Source organism: Oncorhynchus kisutch, linkage group LG29, assembly GCF_002021735.2.
Source record: "Oncorhynchus kisutch isolate 150728-3 linkage group LG29, Okis_V2, whole genome shotgun sequence".
Taxonomy (NCBI): Eukaryota; Metazoa; Chordata; class Actinopteri; order Salmoniformes; family Salmonidae; genus Oncorhynchus; species Oncorhynchus kisutch.
In genome coordinates this window covers 18,670,602-18,694,090 of record NC_034202.2, presented here as the reverse complement: position 1 = coordinate 18,694,090, position 23,489 = coordinate 18,670,602, and the positions used below count along the sequence as shown (strand labels likewise).

General features: G+C 41.2%; 1 protein-coding gene and 1 long non-coding RNA gene across 3 annotated transcripts; both read right to left on the bottom strand.

Annotated features, from left to right (window-relative positions):
• Positions 1-2,872: 2,872 nt before the first annotated feature.
• Positions 2,873-16,020, bottom strand: fbxw5 (F-box and WD repeat domain containing 5). 2 transcript variants are annotated; one of them, XM_020465359.2, is made up of 9 exons: positions 15,864-16,020; positions 14,726-14,921; positions 14,223-14,380; positions 13,501-13,684; positions 10,232-10,380; positions 9,610-9,921; positions 5,001-5,329; positions 4,564-4,776; positions 2,873-4,262 (listed from the first exon to the last, which is right to left on the bottom strand). In XM_020465359.2, the coding sequence occupies exons 2-9, from the start codon at positions 14,910-14,912 to the stop codon at positions 3,989-3,991; spliced, it is 1,806 nt and encodes a 601-aa protein (XP_020320948.1). In that variant the 5' UTR covers positions 14,913-14,921; positions 15,864-16,020; the 3' UTR covers positions 2,873-3,988. The 2 variants fall into 2 exon arrangements, with proteins under 2 accessions (XP_020320948.1, XP_031665261.1); XM_031809401.1 differs by lacking the exon at positions 15,864-16,020 and adding an exon at positions 15,597-15,694.
• Positions 16,021-22,097: 6,077 nt separating this feature from the next.
• Positions 22,098-23,412, bottom strand: LOC116358291 (uncharacterized). The gene is made up of 2 exons (XR_004206174.1): positions 23,014-23,412; positions 22,098-22,914 (listed from the first exon to the last, which is right to left on the bottom strand). It is a non-coding gene; the product is annotated as an uncharacterized LOC116358291 (long non-coding RNA).
• Between the last annotated feature and the right edge of the window lie 77 nt (positions 23,413-23,489).

Below are 23,489 nucleotides of genomic sequence, written 5' to 3'. Positions count from 1 at the left end.
TACTTCTAAACAGTCACTTTTTGTGGTTCTTATACGCTTCCAATGATTTTTTTTAAAATTCTTGCTTGAACAGTCGGTAAGGTTATATTTGGTTATGATCTTTGCAAAATAACTATTTTGGATGCAGCAGTTGTTAGCTAGAATGCTAAAGCTCATTGATATAGGCTGTAGCAAAAGCTTGCCAAAGAGCCATTTTACTTTTTTTTTTTTAAGTATAATGTACACTCAGCAAAAAAAGAAATGTCCCTTTTTCAGGACCCTGTCTTTCAAAGATAATTTGTAAAAATCCAAGTTTATACACTGTTTCCCATGCTTGTTCAATGAACCATAAACAATTAATGAACATGCACCTGTGGAACGGTCGTTAAGACACTGACAGATTACAGACAGTAGGCAATTGAGGTCACAGTTATGAAAACTTAGGCCACTAAAGAGGCCTTTCTACTGACTCTGAAAAACACCAAAAGAAAAATGCCCAGGGTCCCTGCTCATCTGCGTGAATGTGCCTTAGGCATGCTGCAAGGAAGCATGAGGACTGCAGATGTGGCCAGGGCAATAAATTGCAATGTGTAACAACACCTGCACAGGATCAGTACATCTGAACATCACACCTGCGGGACAGGTACAGGATGGCAACAACAACTGCCCGAGTTACACCAGGAATGCACAATCCCTCCATCAGTGCTCAGACTGTCCGCAATAGTCTGAGAGAGGCTGGACTGAGGGCTTGTAGGCCTGTTTGTAAGGCAGGTCCTCACCAGACATCACCGGCAACAACACCGCCTATGTGCACAAACCCACTGTCGCTGGACCAGACAGGACTGGTAAAAAGTGCTCTTCACTGACGAGTCGCGGTTTTGTCTCACCAGGGGTGATGGTCGGATTCGCGTTTATCATCGAAGGAATGAGCGTTACACCGAGGCCTGTACTCTGGAGCGGGATCGATTTGGAGGTGGAGTGTCCATCATCGTCTGGGGGCGGTGTGTCACAGCATCATCGGACTGAGCTTGTCATTGCAGGCAATCTCAACGCTGTGCGTTACAGGGAAGACATCCTCCTCATGTGGTACCCTTCCTGCAGGCTCATCCTGACATGACCCTCCAGCATGACAATGTCAGCAGCCATACTGCTCGTTTTGTCCGTGATTTTCTGCAAGACAGGAATGTCAGTGTTCAGCCATGGCCAGCGAAGAACCTGGATCTCAATCCCATTGAGCACGTCTGGGACCTGTTGGATCGGAGGGTGAGGGAACTTGCAGGTGCCTTGGTGGGGTAACATCTCACAGCAAGAACGGGCAAATCTGGTGCAGTCCATGAGGAGATGCACTGCAGTACTTAATGCAGCTGGTGGCCACATCAGATACTGACTGTTACTTTTGACCCCCCCCCCCCCACCCCCCCCCCTTTGTTCAGGGACACATTATTCCATTTCTGTTTGTCACATCTGTGGGACTTGTTCAGTTTGTCTCAGTTGAATCTTCTTATGTTCATACAAATATTTACACATGTTAAGTTTGCTGAAAATAAACGCAGTTGACAGTGAGAGGATGTTTCTTTTTTTTTTGCTGAGTAGTTGATTTGCGATATGGAGCAATATTTGTAAACACAGGAAGGGGTATACTGTAGCTGTCCAATAACATGTTCTGGTGGAATGACTTGTCCTGCACTTAGTAAAAAGTGCATTGTAAAAAGAGTGCATTGAGTGAATGTTGGAAAAAGATGTTGGTCCCTTAACATAGCAATATGAATGCAGAGGACTCGGAACACAATATAGATGAAGTGACCTGTTAAGAGTTTAAAGTCAAGGGGAGTGTGAATATGAAAAGAACAGAGTTCTTTAGCTTTTCTTTTTACCCCTGAGTTCGGTTCATTTTTTAACCTTTATTTAACTAGGCAAGTCAGTTAAGAACAACTTCTTAACAATGACGGCCTACCAGGAACAGTGGGCTAATTGCCCTTTGTTGAGGTGCATAATGACATATTTTTACCTTGATCTAGCAACTTTTTGGTTACTGGCCCAATGCTCTAACCACTAGGCTACCTGCTGCCCCATTTAAAGAGGACTATATGTGAAGATACCCTTAATCTCTTCTTTTGCACTCTGGACATGGATTGTTAGTACGCAACACACTTAAGACTGTTGTAGTGGAAGAGTGAGAGAAGGTGATATACTTGCGACGTGCACTGAGACCCAGCATGATGACTCAATATAGCCACTATATGTATCTCTTAATAACTGCATAATGGTGCCAGTTAGACATACTCATTATAGTCATACTGAGATGTGATGTAAGGCTCACTAGATTGCTCCAGAGATGTACAGGGCCTGTTGCATGTATTTACATATTGGAGTCAGATTGAGACATTTGGTTTATTATATTCTACATAATGGTTGGATCATTTCCACACATCTACAGAATGATGACCCCATTCTCAGTGATGGGGAATTCTACCAACACAGATGCCATTATACAAGTAATAGCCTACCTCACAGTACACGTGACAGAAAAAAAATGAAAAAACAAATTTAAGATGTCTTTGGTACATACTTTGTCTAACCTATACTCAAATTAAACAAATTCTAATAATCACCTTTGAGTGTGGACTGTATTATGGTGCATACTGGATGGACTGGTTACCTTATGCTACGCTCCAAACGTTCTATCCATGAGTCTGGGAGAGTTGTTGGCCTAAGTGATGTTGGTTCATTGACTGTGCAGGGAGGCTTAGTTAGCCTACAATTATAGTAAATTAGTATTTGATTTTGAATAGCTCAGTAATAGAGAATTATATTTCTAAGACATTTAAGTTTTGTATCATTCACAACTCAATCTAGTGTGTGTAGGACCTGTTTCAAATAATCATTTTCACACTCAACATTGCCACTTCATATGCACACTCGCTCTGGAAGGGGAAAAATATCCTTTATTTTATTCAGCTAAGTTCAATTATATTCTTACAATAAAATAATGGCATGGAACTTTAGCATATCCTGTCTGCTAAATCAACTAGCCTCATTTGCATGACAACCAGCTGACTAAATTTCATGACTGCCACAGTCCTATAGCTGATACAGCTAAATAACTGACTGTGGAGAAAATACAAACTACCTGAAACATAATGGATCTTTTGACAAAACTTATTTTGCACCTGTCCTAAAGAAATTGTGGTAACTTAATATGTTGACTGTCTTTGGTTGAGTACTTGTGTGTTTGGCTCTGATCATAACTGAAGACAAGGAACTTAGATTGAGCCTATCATGAAAGTGATAGAAATTTCTTATTTATTTTTTAAAAAGTCACTCAAAGCTGGCGTAAAGTTGCAGAATAGCCAGCGAAAACAAAACAAAAAGACATTTAAAAACAAACTTTTACAACATGTTTTTATGCATGACGAGAGCTGGGATAGGTCTCTCCAATCAGAGGTCATTTCAGATGTCATGATTGCAGATCTGCGGACATCACTAATGTGATGGTACAACCAACATTAAAAAAACGTGAAAGAATATATATAATAACTCGTATTGACAGAGCGAAATACTTAACCGAAGACAAGAAATGGGGTGATCTTTGACCATATTTAATGTCTCCTTTTCCTTTAGTGAACAAACTATCATTTTATCTCCTGAAGTCCTCTCCAATGTTTCTTCTCCAGTAGTTCATTCAATAATTGGAAACATGATCGTTAAATAAAATGAATGTCACCCCCCCCCCCCAGACTTTGCAAAGGTCCAGGAGGAACTTGTCTGATCTTCACTGTAGGAGCAATTCACCTTGTTAGGTGTCACCTTAAATAATGACATTTATGCAGAGGACTGTTGCACCTCCTTCTGGCTTACCCCAGCTCTCACATGTACCACAATGTGTAGGCAGCCATAACACAGTGAGTTCAAGGTAAAAGTGTGATTTGCCCACACTGAAGATAACTACTGGAGAGTGTGTCACCCATGAGTCTTTCCCCCCACTATCTCCAGTCCCCTTCCGCCTGTCTCAGGGTTTCCCGTTGACAGAGGTGGTCTTCTTGTTGCGGCCCAGCCAGGAGAGGAGGCTGCGTGGGCGTGGAGGGCGGGCAGGCGTCTGGGCCAGGCGGACCATGCGTGGCGAGCGCCAAACCTTGATGGTGGAGTCGTCGCTGGCGGAGAGCAGCAGCTCCTGGTCGGCCGGGCTGAAGGCCACAGAGTTGACCACGTCGTCGTGCTGCAGCCGCGCCAGGCAGATGTTGTAGTGGCGGTCCCAGATGTAACCGTGTTTGTCCTCTGCACCACTAGGGGGAGAGCGATAGACCAGTCACTGGTGAATGACTAAAGTAGGTGATTTCTGTGCTCAGTTCAACTTCATAAAACTAATTCTGAACAGTATTATGGTGTTATCAAATCAGAAAATATGCATATGGTAAGACATGTCCTTCATATAATCCACACAATTTCTCCCTGTTAGTATCGGACACAAACGCCCAATACCTTTACACAGACAACTTTTAAAAAGGGATCCGAAATTCTTTATAAAACACCACCATAGCGACCCCATACTGCCTGTAAATGTTAGAGCAGACTTGACATATGTACCTGGCCACAAAGTCTCTGCTGACGTCCAGGAAGATGAAGAAGCACTCGTCGTTGGGCGTGAAGGCTCGGTGGGCCCTCAGGCTCCGTCTCTCCTCCCGCAGGCTTTTCAGGTCAATAACGTGCAGGTCGATCTCCTCGGCAATGGGGGGCGGAGACATGGGGTCAGAGATCACGCAGCCCGCCGGCCAAGCCCGACTGTTCACATACAGATACCTGGACAGACGGACAACAGCATGGACATACTTGTTAAAGGTGTACTTGTTCAGCATTATAAACAAAGTGAGGAAAGCAAGGTGATTTGCAAAACAAATAGTTACTATGACAGTCATTCAAGGGGTTTCAGGTACACTCCTCCTGCAACATCTTTGCCCCTGTAGCCATGCCAACCAAGTTATCCAGCCTCTTCACACTACTACTCATGACTAACACTCACTCACCTGTGGTCTGGAGACAGACCCATGCCGATGATGTGGCCGTGAATGTCGATCACATGGTCCAGAGAGTCAAAGAACTCGTCAGTGCTGCGCTCCTCACCCAAAACAGGCCCAGACGTGGTCATCTGGTCAGGCATGATCCGCTTGATGCCGATCTGGTGGGGGGAGTAGGTAAGGCTGCCGGTGGTGAAGAGCAGGTAGGTCTTATCCTCTTCGTCCCCAGGGGCCGAGGAGAGCACTTTGGGGTCTGGGGCCTTGGTGTGGGTTCTAGCCATGAGCCGGGCCCACTTGGTCTCCAGCTCCCTCGCCTCTGAGGCCTCACTGTGACGACCCTGAGGGCACCAGAGGGAGAGGGGAGAAAGGATCAGCGAATACCAAATCAAGATTAGGGATGTGCACAGTTAATCGAATATCCGAACAGATGTTAGTATTCGATTACTTGAGTTGGTCATTTTTTTTTATCTATATTTTTTGGGCCTATTTTGACAATGAAAAAGTTGTTACAAATGTAATTATCCTTGTGACATTGTTACCTAAAAGGATATACCATGACATTTTAAATACTTAAAATGGCTGCATTGCACTTTTTATCTCAAAGTCAAATAATTTCTGGATAACAATTAAAAGGGGAAATCAGGAGTTGCTGCATCCATTTTTGGACTTATGAATTAATTGTACTCATTGATTTTTAAAATAATATATAAAACGTATAAAATGTCTCATGAGCTTAGTTCCACTGTCATTACCCATCAGAACCCAAAATATAAGCTTGTTTTACTCCAATGTTTGTTTACAATTTCTTACAAACTATAGCCTCAAAACATGGTTAAAACTATAATTTTGATACAATGGATGGTCGGTCCTTGCATCCATAGTGCTCTATGAACTTGAGTGGTTAAATTTCTCCAGGCCCAGCCATCAGATTTTACTGAACCAGGGAGACAGCTTTGTTATCGTTTCTACTGCAGATTGCCGCGTCAAGTACCTTACTGTGATTTTGACCATTTCAATTGAAAACAAAAGAAACACAATTAGCTTCTTAGCAAAGAGCAATATCTCAAGCATGAATTTTGCTAGGACTGTCGGAGTGGTCTGAGTGGGCAGGGGGAAACTGAAAATGAGATGTTATTGGCAGAGGTTTGGAACTCTTTCTTATCGGTCTATTAATGAATTTACCGCCTGGTGACATCACAAGACAGGCAAAACAGGCAAAAATTTCAAGCAGCATTTTCAAACAGCTCTTTCACCAAAAGGGGATCATTTTCGCAGTATTATTCAAACCTCATTGTGAAAAAATACAGTGTACAAAACATCAGGAACAACATTCTCTTTGCATAACAGCTTTCACCTGGTCAGTCTATGATCCCTTATTAAATCCACTTCAAATCAGTGTAGGAGGGGAGGAGTTGGCCTCCAACTACTCTTAAACGCAAGTAAAACTAAATGCATGCTATTCAACCGATCACTGCCCGCACCTGCTCGCCCGTACAGCATCACTACTCTGGACGGCTCGGACTCAGAATACGTGGACAACTACAAATACCTAGGTGTCTGGTTAGACTGTAAACTCTCCATCCAGACTCACATTAAGCATCTCCAATCCAAAATTAAATCTAGAATTGGCTTCCTATATCGCAAAAAAGCATCCTTCAGCTGATGGTCAAGCTGACCATCCTACCGATCCTCGACTTCGGTGATGCCATCAGTTTTGTCACCAAAGCCCCATATACTACCCACCATTGCGACCTGTACGCTCTCGTTGGCTGGCCCTCGCTTCATACTCGTTGCCAAACCCACTGGCTCCAGGTCATCTATAAGTCTCTGCTAGGTAAAGCCCCATTATCTTAGCTCACTGGTCACCATAGCAGCACCCACTCGTAGCACATGCTCCAGCAGGTATATTTCACTGGTCACCCCCAAAGCCAATTCCTCCTTTGATCGTCTATCCTTCCAGTTCTCTGCTGCCAATGACTGGAACGAACTGTAAAAATCTCTGAAGCTGGAGACTCATATCATATCACTAGCTTTAAGCAACATCACTGCACCTGTACATAGCCCATCTGTAAACAGCCTATATTTACCTACCTCATCCCCATACAGTATTTATTTAGCTCCTTTGCACCCCAGTATCTCTACTTGCACATTCATCTTCTGCACATCTACCATTCCAGTGTTTAATTGCTATATTGTAATTACTTCGCCACCATGGCCTATTTTTTGCCTAACTCCCTTATCTTACCTCATTTGCACTCACTGTATATAAACCTTTTGTTTTCTTTTGTTCTACTGTATTATTGACTGTATGTTTTGTTTATTCCATGTGTAACTCTGTGTTGTTGTATGTGTCGAATTGCTATGCTTTATCTTGGCCAGGTCGCAGTTGCAAATGAGAACTTGTTCTCAACTAGCCTACCTGCTAGTGTCCCATCTGGCCAAAATCCAGTGAGATTGCAGAGTGCCAAATTCAAATACAGAAATACTCATTATAAAAATTCTGAAAAGATACAACTATTTTACATAGGTTTAAAGATGAACTTCTTGTGAATCCAACCACGGTGTCAGATTTCAAAAATGCTTTACGGCGAAAGCATACCTTACAATTATTTGAGAACATAGCTCAGCAGACAAATCATTACAAACAGTAACCAGCCAAGTAGAAGAGTTACACAAGTCAGAAATAGAGATCAAATGAATAACTAACATTTGATGATCTTCACATGTTTGCAATCAGAAGATATTCATTTATTCAATAAATGTTCCTTTTGTTCGATGAAGTCTCTTTATATCTGAAAACCTCCGTTTTGTTTGCGTGTTTTCTTCAGTAATCCACAGGCTCAAACGCAGTCACAACAGGCAGACAAAAAAAATTCTAACTGTATCCGTAAAGTTCATAGAAACATGTCAAACGATGTTTATATTCAATCCTCAGGTTGTTTTTAACCTAAATAATCGATTATATTTCAACCGGACAATGACGTCGTCAATATAAAAGGTAAACAAGAAAGGCACTCTCTCGGTCGCGCGCATGAAAAAGCTCTGACACAGCAGGGTCAGAAGCCTGAAACCATTTCTAGACTGTTGACATCTAGTGGAGGGCATAGGAACTGCAATTTGAGTCCTAAGTCAATGGATACTGTAATGGCATTGAATAGAAAACTACAACAAACAAAAAATCCTTCTTCCTGAATGGATTTTCTCAGGTTTGCACCTGCCAAATCAGTTATGTTAATACTCAGACATTATTTTAACAGTTATGGAAACCTTAGAGTGTTTTCTATCCAAATCTAGTAATTATATGCATATCCTATCTTCTGGGCCTGAGTAGAAGGCAGTTTAATTTGGGCATGCTTTTCATCCAAAATTCCAAATGCTGCCCCCTACCCTAGAGAAGTTAAATAAAGGTGAAAAAAAAAAACAGGTTAAAGAAGGATTTTTAAGCCACGAGACACAGATCGTATACGTGTGCCATTCATTGATTGAATGGGCAAGACAAAAGATTGAGTTTCAAGACTGGTCCACCATCCAAAGGACATCCAGCCAACTTGACACAACCTTGGGAAGCATTGGAGTCAACATGGGCGAGCATCCCTGTGGAACGCATGACACCTTGTAAAGTCCATGCCCCGACGAATTGAGGCTGTTCTGAGGGCAAAAGGGGATGCAACTCAATACTAATGTTTTGTACACTCAGTGTATATAAAAGACAGTAAATCACATTTGACTGCACTGGGCCTTTAATTAAAAAAATTGAATGTAGTTTTTATAACGTGCGTTGAGCTACTGCGGCGCATTTATTTCACGTTCACATGCTATCAGAGTTATCGGAAATTCCTAGTTCCAACTGGGAAGTTTCACTTGAACGACCCTCCAAATTAGAATTATAAGTGGACTGAATTGCTACATTTCACCACCAACTTTTTCAACCAAAAAAAATGAAACATTTGACTGCTACAACCTAATCAATATGGATAACATAGCTAGTTTGACCATATTGTCAATGTGAAGCAAGTAAACTTTATTATTAGAAATGTTACCTAGCTTATCAATTTTGTTAGAATCTTATTGGTTGAAGAATTGTTCCTGACAAAAAGCATATGAATGAAACAAAGTCACATTTCCGACATCACAACTAGGAAATGGGTAGTTCGGACGAGCACGTGAACGCGGCATTAGCCCCCCAGTCTGCCCTGACATTGGTATGCTATTTTGCCAGTTCCAAATGGCAATTACAGACATGCGAACTCTGTTAGGTGCGCAAGACTTGAGACCGATCAATGCAAAACACTCACCAGAAAACCTTGACTGAATCAGTTCCATCATGGCAAAAATCTGACTTTTCACTAGCGGAGAAAAGCAGCCGGTTCTCTGCCATGTGCATGTGTGTCATTTTGATTGGTCAAGAGAGTCCAGAGCATTTATTTCTATTACATTTTTTGTAATTTCAACTATCCGGATAGTGAAATAATGTCAAATGCCCATTCCTCATCAGGATGAAGTTATAAAGTGCATGTGGACAAATGACTATTTCACAGACTTTCCATTTGTTACATAGAAATCCATGTTTTCATACTGGCCTTCTCTACTGTAACACACAACCTTTGGGAGTGCCCACCTGTATGACATGCTCCAGCCCAGAGGGGGTGAGCTGAGGGAGGTGGGCTGTTGACAGACCCTGCAGTCTCATCTCCCGCCGGCGCTCTTCGTCGTCCTCCTCATCCTCCTCGCTGTCAGTGGTGCCCAGGTCAAAAAGCAGGGGTTGGTGACTCAAGGGCTGGCTCTGACCCTGGGCCTCATAGTCAAGCAGCAGGTCTGGGGAGTCGTGGCGCCGGCAGTGGGCCACCATCACGGTGCGGATGGTGCTGGCGTTGATGTTCTGGATCTTAAAGAGCCGCTTGACCACGTTGACATTTTCAGACTCCACATCCTGTGGAGAGAAAGGGTCATGCATGAACACACATGGCACAGTGAAATACATACAGGTCATTAGACTGGAAGGAACTTAAGCAAATATACTTAGGGGGCTGATAGCTCTGACTAGGGGAGAGCAAGGGGGAGCTGACATGGACCAAAATCAAAGAAACTGATTAATTCACATTAATTCTGTGCGAGACATCCACAATTTAGCTCAGTTTGACCAGTCATACAATGATCCAGTCAAAATGGTCAATATATAAATTGTTCAAGAACTGTTGTCCTCTACCAACCATAACATTTTGACCATGTAGGGGACCGACCTGAAAGGCTTTGTTTAGCCAGAGCACAGAGCAGGAGGTCATGTTGCCGATCCAGTGCAGGTTGCCAGAGATGAGGTGGGTCTCGTTCAGCCAGCAGCCAAACACATCATAGGGCTTGTTCCTCACACGTGACAGGAGGGTGTAGTTCTCTGTGGAGGAGGACAAGACAGTTATGGTTCTCCATGTTTTCCACATCGGATAATGATCCCTTAAACTCGATCACCGCATGGGCCATATTGAAAAAACAAGAACTAATTTGCGGGCCAGACAGACTGTTTACAACTGCAACCCAAACTGGACATATATTTTATAGTAAAACAATATATATATATATATATATATATATATATATATATATATCCCTTCATAAAATGTCCACTTATGTACACAGGACGTTGTATATAGCATTAACAAATAATAAAAAATAGCCTACTGTAAAACTTCCATTTATAGCCCCAGCACTTATTTACTTAAATCACTGAACATAACAGGCGCTTAGACAGGTTTTTAGAGACAGGCAACCATTTCCTTAATGCACACAGCTTTCCTAATTAGCATAGTTAATTGTTTAATTTCAGCATTTTAAATACATTTCTTCATTTCCTGCACCAATGTGTCATGCTTATTTGGTCGTTGTATGCCTTTAATTATTCTGTCAAGGAACGTTTTTTTTTCTTCTTCTCCGACTTTGGCTTTTTGGCCAGTTCTTACTTGTGCCACTAGAGGGCGATCAGACAATTTATACGGGTTTGTACCAGACATGCCATGTCCGCAGTTTTTCGGCCAAATAAGGGCGACTTTGAAAACGAAGTTGCGGGTAAAAATGTATTGCTCGCGGGTTTCGGGTTTTTGAGCTACTTCTAAATTGCATCGCGGCCGCCATGGCATTTCTCATTATTATATTTCACTGTGACCTGCTGCTGCCGACTATCAGGCAGTGAGAAGGCTGTTACTGAATGAGTGAACGAGTGGTGGGGATGGCCGGAAGGGTGTGTGTTGAGATCACTGGTTGAGAAAGCGCTGTAGCTAGGTCACGGAGACCGAGCAGCACGCGCGCATGTCGTGACAACTTTTTTACCATTTGTAGGTAGGCTATTTAGATTGTCATTATGGAGACACCTATTACCAACCATTTTTCCAGAAAACATTAACGCGGTAGAACTGATAACAGCGACAAAGCACTGGAGAATGACTTTAGGCTCACTAGAGCGCTTTAGATACATTTGCTCTGTGGTGGTGGTTTAAAGTAAACTGCATTTTAATGTCGCCTTTTCTGATGGAAAACCGTATCAAGCGAAGGGTTTTATGCGTGCTCACGAGTTCTAAGGTCTCAAGAGCTGCGCGAGTGGAAACTTGAAAGTTATGGAACTCCCTCTTGAGCTTCTGTTATGGGGAATGACATTGATTAAAATGTGGAGAATGATACATTTGCATCTGTTGGCCATCAAGTCGGCTATTTATTTATATGCCATTGTAGACTACTGTAGCCTACCATTTGATACAATAAATATGTTGAAATTACAATATGCTTGAGTCATTGCAAATCAATTTGTGCCACTTGTGTAGCCTACATGGAGCAGGAGAACAGATTTAATACATAGTCTATAACTTCAGTTTGTTGTTGTAGGCTTGTGTTATTATGCAGTTATGAAATGGTCATGTTTAATTAAATTGGAAGTTATCCATTGTGATCATGGTGACAGATCTATCGCAAATGTATAATTCTCAAAATTTAATGTCAGTTTCATTGTGGATTTTTCCCTGAAATAGATTTTAAAATTTTTACATTTGTATTTTACCTTTATTTTACTAGGCAAGTCAGTTAAGAACAAATTCTTATTTTCAATGACGGCCTAGGAATAGTGGGTTAACTGCCTGTTCAGGGGCAGAACGACAGATTTGTACCTTGTCAGCTCGGGGATTTCGGTTACTAGTCCAATGCTCTAACCACTAGGCTACCCTGCCACCCCCGATGTTGGCCTATAGGCTACCTGCAACTAGCGCAGCAAACCACGGCAAAGCTGAATTGCAATTATAAACCCCGATTTTAGTCAGTAGCCTATGCCTATTGAAATAAATCTAACAAATAGGCCATTTATAATGGTTTGTAGTCTTAACATCTGACTGCCAGAAAATAGCCTAACAATCAATCATCCAAGTGATTTTTTATTATTATTATTTTTTATTATTATTTTCTTGCTCAGAGATTGACATTCTCTGTCCAACTTTCATCACTCAATTTCTCCTGTTGGATTTATCTATAGTAATGTACATTCAAACAGGATTATCAACATAATTAGAGCAGTAAAAATAAAAGTTGTCACACCTGTGATATACGGTCTGATATACCATGGCTGTCAGCCAATCAGCATTCAGGGATCGAACCACCCAGTTTATATTTATGAATGCTGATTGGCTGACAGCCTTGGTATATCAGACCATATACCATAGGTATGACAGATCAAATATTAAAGATGCACTATGTAGAAATCACACCACCATTTCCTGATTGCAAAAATGCTAATAGTATGCCTTATTTTAGTCTGTGACATAATCAAGTATAGTGTTGAGAATCATTGCATGACGTAGTGGTAATTTACCCGTGTGTGAATCCTTTATCAAATCATTTTGACAACCAAGATGACATTCTCTGTAGGCTACAGCAATGACTGTTGCAACTGAAACTTGCCGTCTACATTTAGCCTACAACACATTTCAACTCCTCTATAAGAGGACAGGCTCATTGTAATGGCTGGATGGAATAAATGAAACAGTATCAAACATATGGAAACCACGTTTGACTCCGTTCCATTTATGTCATTACAATGGGCCTGTCCTCCTATAGCTCCTCCCACCAGCCTCCACTGGTTGTAGTAGCTATGGTCTGGCTTGGGTGTGTCAGAGCAAATATGTAACTTTAAAGACCTGTATTGCATGTAAAAAGACAGTGTGAGGAAATGTTTGTTGGTGCGCCTGCGTATGTCATTTAGTGCGCCTGGTATATGTCAGTTCTTCCACATTATGTCTCACATGAGTCACAATGTCAGTGTGTCGTAACGGCATTTTGTGTCCCAAAACATTTATAATGAGGATAACTTGCGTTTTGAATGAAGTCATTGTTCTTTAAAAAAAATAAAATTGGGGTTTGTGATGCACATTCCAGAAAAATGACCAATGAAAGCACAAGAGAAAGAACGAATAGAGGAAGAGAGACAAGGAAGGAGACAAAAGCGAGTGAGAAACAGCAGGAGAGAGTGTGTGTGTCCTACCCAAGCTGATGACAGCGATCTCCCCAGAGGAGGAGTGATGAGAGCCCAGGTAGACTCCAGACACCAGTAGCAGGGTGTCGTCAGCGTTGAACTGGGAGAACTGGGTGTAGCCCCAGTTGAACTGGCGCATGCTGGAGCTGTGCACCATGGTGATGGTGCCATCGGGCCGCTCTGTGTCCCAAAGCTGACCAGCACAGGCAGGTGAGAGGAGGATGTTAGATAATGAGAAAAGCAGTATATTGGGGTTGTTAACTGGATTCATCCTGACATTCGTGATTTATAGTTGTTGATTATTATTAATGTACTTATTTGACATTTTTACTGCACTGCTAGGAGCTAGTAACAAGTATGTCGCTGCACCCACTATAACAAGTGCTAAACTGTGTACGCGACCAATAACCTTTGATTTGAGATGTCAAATCTACAGCTACGATGTGCAAATCTCAACAATTACATTTGTTTCCCCTACATCCCATTTTTGGGCACTACAAACTTGAAACTAAGGTCCACAATGGCTCCTGTGCTGTAATATTGACAAATAGCTATATTTTAGTTTTTGCATTACAGCAGACAATGATCCATTTGGGCCATTATGCTAACATTGGTCTTGGGGCAAAAATGTATCCTTGCATCGGTTGTTGTGGAATACAACATCTTTATTTGGCTTATCCCTGGCACTAGGCTAAAGCTACGGTCTTCTCCAGTCATATAATGTGACGGACCTTGACGGTGCAGTCTTTGGAGCAGGAGGAAAAGCGGTGTCCGCGATGGGAGAAGGCCAGGTGGAGGACCTGGTCATGGTGCTCTTTCAGAGTCTGGACCTCCACACAGGGGATACAGTCAAACAGACGCTTGAACTCCCTGTACCATGACAGAGAAGCTAGGGACAGAGATAGGAGGAAGAAGTCAAACATCTATGCAAATCGGCGACAACAGTACTTCAAGCCACTGCGCAACAATAAGCAACAGTTAACACGAGAACACAAGATAGTGACTCAGTACTGCAATAATTCATACCTCAAGTAGGAGCTGGACAAGGGCACTGTGCTGGCCTGGCACATTCATTTTTACAGTACAATACTTTCCTTCGTTATAAGTTGAAATATGTCCATCCTTTCCTATGATGGAACCATTAATTTGCTGTTATCAACATAATTTCCTGTATTGTTGGGTGTTGGGTTTAAAATGGAATTAACCCAACTGCCTGGTGTTCTATGTGACCTACCAGGGTGTCTGGGCACAGAGCGGGGGATCCTATAGTAGCTGTAGAACAGCTCCCTCCACAGGAACTCATCTTTGGACACTGCCAACCACTGTCTGCAGGCCAGGCCAGCACTCAGCACAGTGTCATGAGGGAGACGCAGGAAGATCTCAAGCACCAAGCTGTCTGGCAGGGCTGGGCCATCATCCATCCTGACATCCTGCATGGGAACAGCACAGGTAAAAGTGTTCTTCTGATGCACACTTTAGGTCAAAGTATTGTTATTAGGCTATACTGTAACACATGCATGACTGCAGCACCCTAAATGTGTAAGACCCTGCCCCACAAAATAACCCTACCTCCCACTCTCTCTCATTCTATATTAAGTATGACAGCTGAGAGTTTGACAGGAGATCACCACATGGCATGTTTTCCCACTGAGGCCCAACAACCACTTCACTAGACTGGTTGCATGATATGAGTTGATTCAATTTAGTGGAATGAACCAGTCATGTTGATCATTAATATGGAATAATGACAATGAATGGGGGCTATATCTATAAATGTGTCATTTCCTGAAGAGCTGCTAGCTAACGTTATCTTGCATTCGGAAGTAAAATAACACCCTTCCTGTAACGTTAAACAATATCTAGATACTGTAGCTAATTACATTGCCAACAACAGACAGCAATTTCCAATGTAACTAGCTAGTTAGCTAGCGAGGCTAGTTGAGAATTATCAGTTGCATATCGTCCGAGTTCCGAATTATCAGCGATGTTAGCTAACTCGGTACATGGGCTAGCTAAAAGGAACAGTCACATTAACACTGACAACACCGTTACTGTTTGTTTCGAAATATGTTAGGAATAATACATATCATAAAAGGTAACGTTACCTCGCCAGCTTAGCTACTGGTTAACGCTAAGTCACGGGATGCAAAACGGTCACCTCACCAGTTAGCTAACGTTAGCGACTTTACGCAAAAGCTAACTTAGCTAGCAAATAGCTAATCTAACGTTACAAGCTAGCTGTCATTCGTTCCTAAATGTAACTTTGCCAGTTTGTAACGTTATCTTTCCATTACCACATTATTTCAATATAAACTATTCGGGTTTTATTTCCACAAAATAAATTCGAACAATAATATAAAATCGTGACCCACCTGCCCTTTTGACAATCTGTATGGAGACAAATCAAATGGCCAGCCGAGGATAGCTAGTCAGAAGCGAGAAAAAAAAATTCAACAACAATCTTCCGCCCCCGGCGAGACGTCTGGTCGCCCATTAAAAGAACCAACAAGTCAATTTCAGAACCCTCGCTACTTCATAGGAAGGGTAACTCAATCAAATACAGAGCGACAGCCTGCCAGTTCCACTCTATGGACAACGAATCCCATTGTTAGGGTGGAGACATACAGTGCCTTTAGAAAGTATTCATAACCCTTGGTTTATTCCACGTTTTGTTGTGTTACAGCCCGAATTCAAAATGGATTAAATATATATTTTTCTCTCACCCATCTACACAAAATACCCCATGATGACAAAGTGAAATCATGTTTTTTTTTTAAGTTTTTCCAATTTTTTTGAAAGTGAAATACAGAAATATTATTTTTATAACTATTCTCACCCCTGAGTCAATACATTTTAGAATCACCTTTGGCATCGTTTACACCTATCAGTCTTTCTGGGTAAGTCTCTAAGAGCTTTTCACACCTGCATCGTACAATATTTGCACATTATTCTTAAAAACAAATGTCAAGCTCTGTCAAGTTGGTTGTTGATCATTGCTAGACAGCCATTTTCAAGTTTTGCCATAGATTTTCAAGCCAATTTAAGTAAACTGTAACTAGGCCACTCAGGAACATTCAATGTCATCTTGGTAAGCAACTCCTGTAGATTTAGCCTTGTGTTTTAGGTTTTCGTCCTGCTGGAAGGAGAATGTGTCTCCCAGTGTCTGTTGGAAAGTAGACTGAACCAGGTTTTCCTCTAGGATTTTGCTTGTTTTATTCTGTTTATTTTTATCCCCAAAAAACTCCCTAGTCCTTGCCGATGACAAGCAGAACCATAACATGATGCAGCCACCAACATGCTTGAAAATATGAAATGTGGTAGTCAGTGATGTATTATGTTGGATTTTCCCCGAACATAATGCTTTGCATTCCCCCCCCACACTAAAATACTAACATTCGGTGGTTGTTCCACCTAGCTATCTTAATATGAATGCACTAACTAAGTCGCTTCGGATAAGAGCGTCCGTTAAATTACAAACATGTAAATGTAGGTAGCTTGTACAGTCCCAAGAGCTAAGGAAAAATGCTCAGTTATAAGTGAGTGCTCTGTAGCGGGTGGAAGAATGTGCACTGTGCAGACTGCACTGACAAGTCAATGAGAGAACATTCATCATCACAGATGGCTGCACCAGTAATTATGGATGAATAATGCAGAGGACACTCACTCTGGCTGTCAACAAATTCCTCTATCAACAAATAGCTACATGGTTTTGCACACTCCATTTTCCTGTACCCAAGAAGACCTTGAGTAGGCCCACCTTTTACACACACAACAGATAGTAAGCAGTAAACAAAATAAACTATTGATATTTTGTGTTTATAAATCTGTGGTTATTTTTATTTAACCTTTATTTATACAGGGAATCCCAATTGAGACTAAGGTATCCTTTTCTTTTTAAACTCTGTTTATTAAGTTTTACACACACAAGACAACACAAATCAATATAAATAATATACTCAACTAGAAGAAAAAAAATACAAATAAAAACAAATAAAAAAATTGCTTTGAAGATACCGTAGACAAGTTAAACACACCAGGGAGAAGGCTACAAAGGTCAAAGGGCAATCTATAGTACAGGGACAGAGCAAACACCTCACCATGGTTCCTGTAAACAGTCAAGGGATAAGGGTGGAGAAATGCTTTAAAATTAAAAAAAATTGAATGATTATTCATGTAGGCGTGAACAAAATGTAAAAATAACTGGGAAAAACAAGCTCACACTTCAGTCTCAGATCAGAGGAAGGATCCGTAGCATACTTCTTATCCAATGTGGCTATGGACTCGCTCAGGTCCCGAAGTCGCTGAGAGCGAACTCTGTTTTGGTTGGCTGTATAAGAAATGATTTGGCCACGTAGGTATGCTTTGAGAGACTCCCATATGGTAGAGCAGGACATACCTGGTGTTGAATTAGTTTCTAGGAATAAGGTGATTTCAACAAACTCCTTATCTGAGAGTAAAATGGGGTTGAGACAACATTGATATCACATAGGTCGCTGGGGGAACTCTAGTTCAACCCTGCTTTCATCTGTGAAGAGCACAGGGCGCCAGTGGGGAATTTGCCAATATTGATGTTCTCTGGCAAATGCCAAACGTCCCACACGGTGTTGGGCTGTAAGCACAACCCCCACCTGTGGACGTCGGGCCCTCATACCACCCTCATGGAATCTGTTCCTGACCATTTGAGCAGACACATGCACATTTGTGGCCTGCTGGAGGTCATTTTGCAGGGCTCTGGCAGTGCTCCTCCTGCTCCTCCTTGCAAAAAGGCGGAGGTAGCGATCCTGCTGCTGGGTTGTTGCCCTCCTACGGCCTCATCCACGTCTCCTGATGTACTGGCCTGTCTCCTGGTAGCGCCTCCATGCTCTGGACACTACGCTGACAGACACAGCAAACCTTCTTGCCACAGCTTGCATTGATGTACCATCCTGGATGAGCTGCACTACCTGAGCCACTTGTGTGGGTTGTAGAGTCCGTCTCATGCTACCACTAGAGTGACCGCCAGCATCCAAAAGTGACCAGAACATCAGCCAGGAAGCATAGGAACTGAGAAGTGGTCTTTGGTCACCACCTGCAGAACCACTCCTTTATTGGGGGTGTCTTACTAATTGCCTATAATTTCCACCTGTTGTCTATTCCATTTGCACAACAGCATGTGAAATGTATTGTCAATCAGTGTTGTTTCCAAAGTGGACAGTTTGATTTCACAGAAGTGTGATTGACTTGGAGTTACATTGTGTTGTTTAAGTGTTCCCTTTATTTTTTTGAGCAGTGTATATAGATTAAAAGCAGAAGGAGCCTTTATTTAGATCTAGGAAAGAAATGGATTGAGGAGGGAGAACAGAATTCAAAATTTCACTCTACAAATAACACTATCCATAAGTTAAACATTGATGGTGTTATTACAGATGACCAAAAATTAATCGCTAAATACTGTAGCAATTTTTACAGGAAATTGTATAGCTCTACATACTGTCAAGAATCCACAGATATGTTTTTTGACTCACTGAATAATGTTCACTCTATCAGTGATATAGAATCTAAACAGTGTGATGAACCCATCAAGGTTGAAGAGATTCTAGAGTCTATCAAACATCTAAAGAACAATAAATCACCAGGTGTTGATGGAATTACATCAGAATTTGACAAATTATTTTCTGAACAAGTAGATCCCTTCCTATTTGAAGTTTAGAGAGTATTAAAAACAATGTTCTCCCTCCTACAATGAGTCAGGGGTTAATAACACTGATACATAAGCCTAAAAAATAAGTTCTACTCATTGATAACTGGCATCCAATTTGTCTTCTTAATAATGACGATAATATATTAGCCTTAAAAAGAATTAAAGAAGTCCTGGATGCAATCATTGATGAAACACAGTCTGGGTTTATGAGGAACAGACATAATTCTAACAATATCAGACTAGTATTAGACATATGTGACTACTCAGTCCTAATAACCGAGGATAGCTTCATATTATTTTTTAGATTTTTATAAAGCATTTGACACAGTAGAGCATCAGTTTCTCTTCCACTCCCTTGAGAGACTTGGCTTTGGGGATTTTTTCTGTAAGGCTATTAAGACTCTCTATGCAAATGGTAACAGCTCTATCAAATTGAAATATGGCACCGCACCTAGATTTGAGTTAAAGAGAGGAATTAGGCAAGGTTGTCCTCTCTCCGTACCTGTTTTTATTAATCACCCAACTTCTTACAAATTCTTTAAATAATAGTCCTGTACAAGGTATTTCCATAGCTGGTAGAGAAATTATTATAAGCGATACTACACTTTTTCTGAGAGATGCTAACCAAATTCGCATGTCGATCAATGTGATACAATCCTTTTCCAAAGCGTCTGGTCTATATCTTAACATTAATAAATGTGAACTCATGGCTGTCAAAGATTGTGTGACACCTTCATATTATGGTATTCCAGTAAAAGAAGAACTTACATATTTAGGCATAACCATTAAAGAATCAGAAGTCTAGAGGCTTACTAAATTTTAACCCTCTTAATTAAAATAAAAAACCCAGAAGAAGCTAAATCAATGGCTACAGAGGGACTTATCTTTAAAAGGAAGAGTCCTAATAACCAAGGCTGAAGGTATCTCTAGACTAACATATGGCGCTCTATCTTTATATCTTGACAGTAAAATAAGCAAGGAGATAGACCAGGTGCTTTTCAACTTTCTGTGGAGAAACCGTACCCATTACATTAGGAACAATGTTGTAATGAACACTTATGAGAATGGTGGGCTGAATTTTCTGGACTTTACTACCTTAAATACGTTTAAGATCAACTGGATAAAACAATTCCTAAGAAGACCCACTTCTATGTGGAATTTTATTCCTCATCATGTCTTCTCTACTTTTGGTGGCCTTTAACTTCATGTTGGTTTGCTATTATAATATTGACAAAGTTCCAGTGAAACTTTCTGCTTTTCATAGTCAGGTTTTCTTGTCATGGTCCTTAATTTATAAGGCAGAATTTTTCTCCACACAGATATTATATATGGAATAATCGGGATATATTGTATAAAAATACTTCTTTGTTTTTGAATATTGGTTCTGAAATAATATCCTATTGGTGAGCCAACTGGTAAATTCAGAGGGTCTTTTACTCAGTTATAAGGAATTCTTATCACTTTACAAAGTCCATATAACACCTAAAGATTTTGCAATTGTTTTAGATGCCATTTCCTCAGGTGTTGCTTTATTATTCAGGAACGTGTCAAGACCTGACCCTCAGCGCCTACCTTCCATTGACCCTGTTGACTCATCAGTAGGATAGATTTGATAATTTTTTGGTCCATTCAACAACAGAGCGATACGAACCTTGTGTCAGCAGGATGTTGTATCTATATATACACCTTATGTCATGCCTTATTGGAATGGATTTACTGATAATATATTTTGGGGAAAAGTTTGGATGTTGCCACACACATACGTACTTGTTAACAAAATGAAGGAAGTTTCCTTTAAAATTATTCATAAATATTATCCTGCCAACCATTATATGAAGGAGTTTAAGGAAAACATCAACTCAAATTACTCCTTTTGTAATGACCACCCATAAACAGTGTTACATGAATACAATGCCAAAAAAGATGTAAGAAAACTGTGACAAGACATCAGTAGATTTATAATTGAACACATTTATGAAGATCTTCTACACTATTGTGGAGAGATTTACTATTTGGATTATTTTTCCTATGATAGAAATAAGCTGAAACATTGTAATTAATTTCATTCTTCTTTTGGACAAATTTCATATTCACAAATGTAAATTTACTAACAAAACACCACATTTTCTTACCTTATAAAAATAAATTGAACTGTAATTTTAAGACAATTAAATACACTAACAAATAAGCTGTTACACTTATTCTATGTATGTCCCTTAAGGTCCTTGTGTTATTTGATATTGTAACCCCTCGCCCCACCCCCATCGTCCTTTGTATATATATATATATATATATATACACACACACACGTTCCCACATGTACTTCCTGTATTGATTTGTTAATAATTTAAAAAAAAGATGCTATGCTACTATATGCATAGCCATCTTGAGATAACTCCGATGTGTTTTTTTTTCTCCAAAGTTGCCGGGATGTCACGTGTCCTACTTACATTCGTACACTCATAACCTAAGCATTACGAAACGTATATTCGATCAATTAAACGTCACGTAGCAAATAAGCTATTACTTTTTTGTTTTTGACCAAATTCGACACTTTTATTGACCGCCACACAAAAACTCCTCGCTTGGTGACCGAAAAGAAACATCGCCACCTGCTGGCGAAGACAGTTTTTTGGCCAAATTATCCCTCCCGCGTCGCCTCTTCCTCTCTGGGATGAGCGGGAGCAGAAAAACAAACTTGACGGGAGAATGTACGGTCCTCCACGGATACTTTGACCCACAGGTACGCACATAAATCGGAGTCGCAGGTTATACTTTCTCCAATGGCATAAGGATGAAACTCGAGAAACGATTCGAAATTGATACCATTGTGTAAAATAAATCGAAATATTACATATGAGTTCCCTGGCGAGCACACAAAAAACATGACTTAAGATAATAAATAAACGGAGAAATGTTTAAGCAAAATAAACCCTCAAATATGTTGTACAGTTTAATCGGGAAGCATATTTAATTGGCTCCATAATTATTAAACCATACTTGAATGTTATGAAATGTATGCTCATAAATAATAAGGTGAACAGTAGGACAAATTACGTTTAAACTGATGCTGTTTTCAATGCCTCAGTCGGGCAGATATGTCACATGTTCGTTGCGCAAAACTGTCAATGTGATAATGGCCCTGTCATTGTCAGTTACAATCAGGGTAATTACCACACCTGACGGTGTTACGCAATTGGGTAGCTTTGACAATCAAATGGGTGGGTATAACAAGGCATGCAATTACAATGCGTAACGACGCACAATGGCTGCATTAGCACTGTCAAAAGATTTGGCGAATGGAAGATTTACTGCCCAATGAGTGGCTTATGAGCCGGTTCCAATTACCAAGAACTGTTCTCTTGGATCTCTGTGCTGTACTGGGCCCAGCTTTACAGAGAAGCACCCATGTAACAGTGTGGCTTCCGTCCCTCTCCTCGCCCCAACCTGGGCTCGAACCATGGACCCTCTGCAACCACTTCAAGGTCTCAGAGCGAGTGACGTCACCGATTGAAACGCTGTTAGCGCGCACCCCACTAACTAACAATTTTACATCGGTTACACCCGCAGAAACCAAGCCGTGCCTGTCCCACTTCAATTCCTTGGCAACCTCGTTAATAGCGTCGATGGTGTCTCTGGGTTTGCAGTGGAGGCGCACTCAGCTCTTACTCAGCTGCAGCACCACCGGGCACTCAGCTCTTACTCAGCTGCAGCACCACCGGCCCCGCTGGAACACTCAGGGACTAGAAACAAAGTCACAATTGTTTGTGTAAATAAAATGTTTAAACAACTTGAATGCATTTGGTTGACTCTTTTCAAACGAGGGGATACTAGTTACATACCTGGGTCATCCGGTACGTCCTGCATGTCCGTGTCCTCCTCCGTCGCTACTCCACTCAGGTGGGATTCCCCTATAAAACTGGCAAGTCGCCCATCAAGGGGGTTGAGCTCCGGTGTCCCGGTTCGTGGCAAACACTGTCTGTGTACAGCTATGCGCCTTTCGGCCTCCACTTTTGTCGGACCACGTCTTTTTACCTTCTGCATTCACAGCGTCCGCCACATGCTGCCACTAACGCTTTTTGGCATTTGTAATGCCCACACTGTGTCCACCAAACAATATATTTGTTCTTGCTTCAACCTCCCCTTCAAGAACTTCAATTTCTTTTTTTTGCCTTTCTGCCGTGCTTTGCCGTCATGAAAGTCAGTATGGCTGAATATTAATTAGGGGCGTTTCACTGACTATTTATAGGCAACTATGAGCATTAAAAGGGTTGGGTCAAGACGCTCGCTCACGTGCGCCAAATTTCGAGTTGATTGT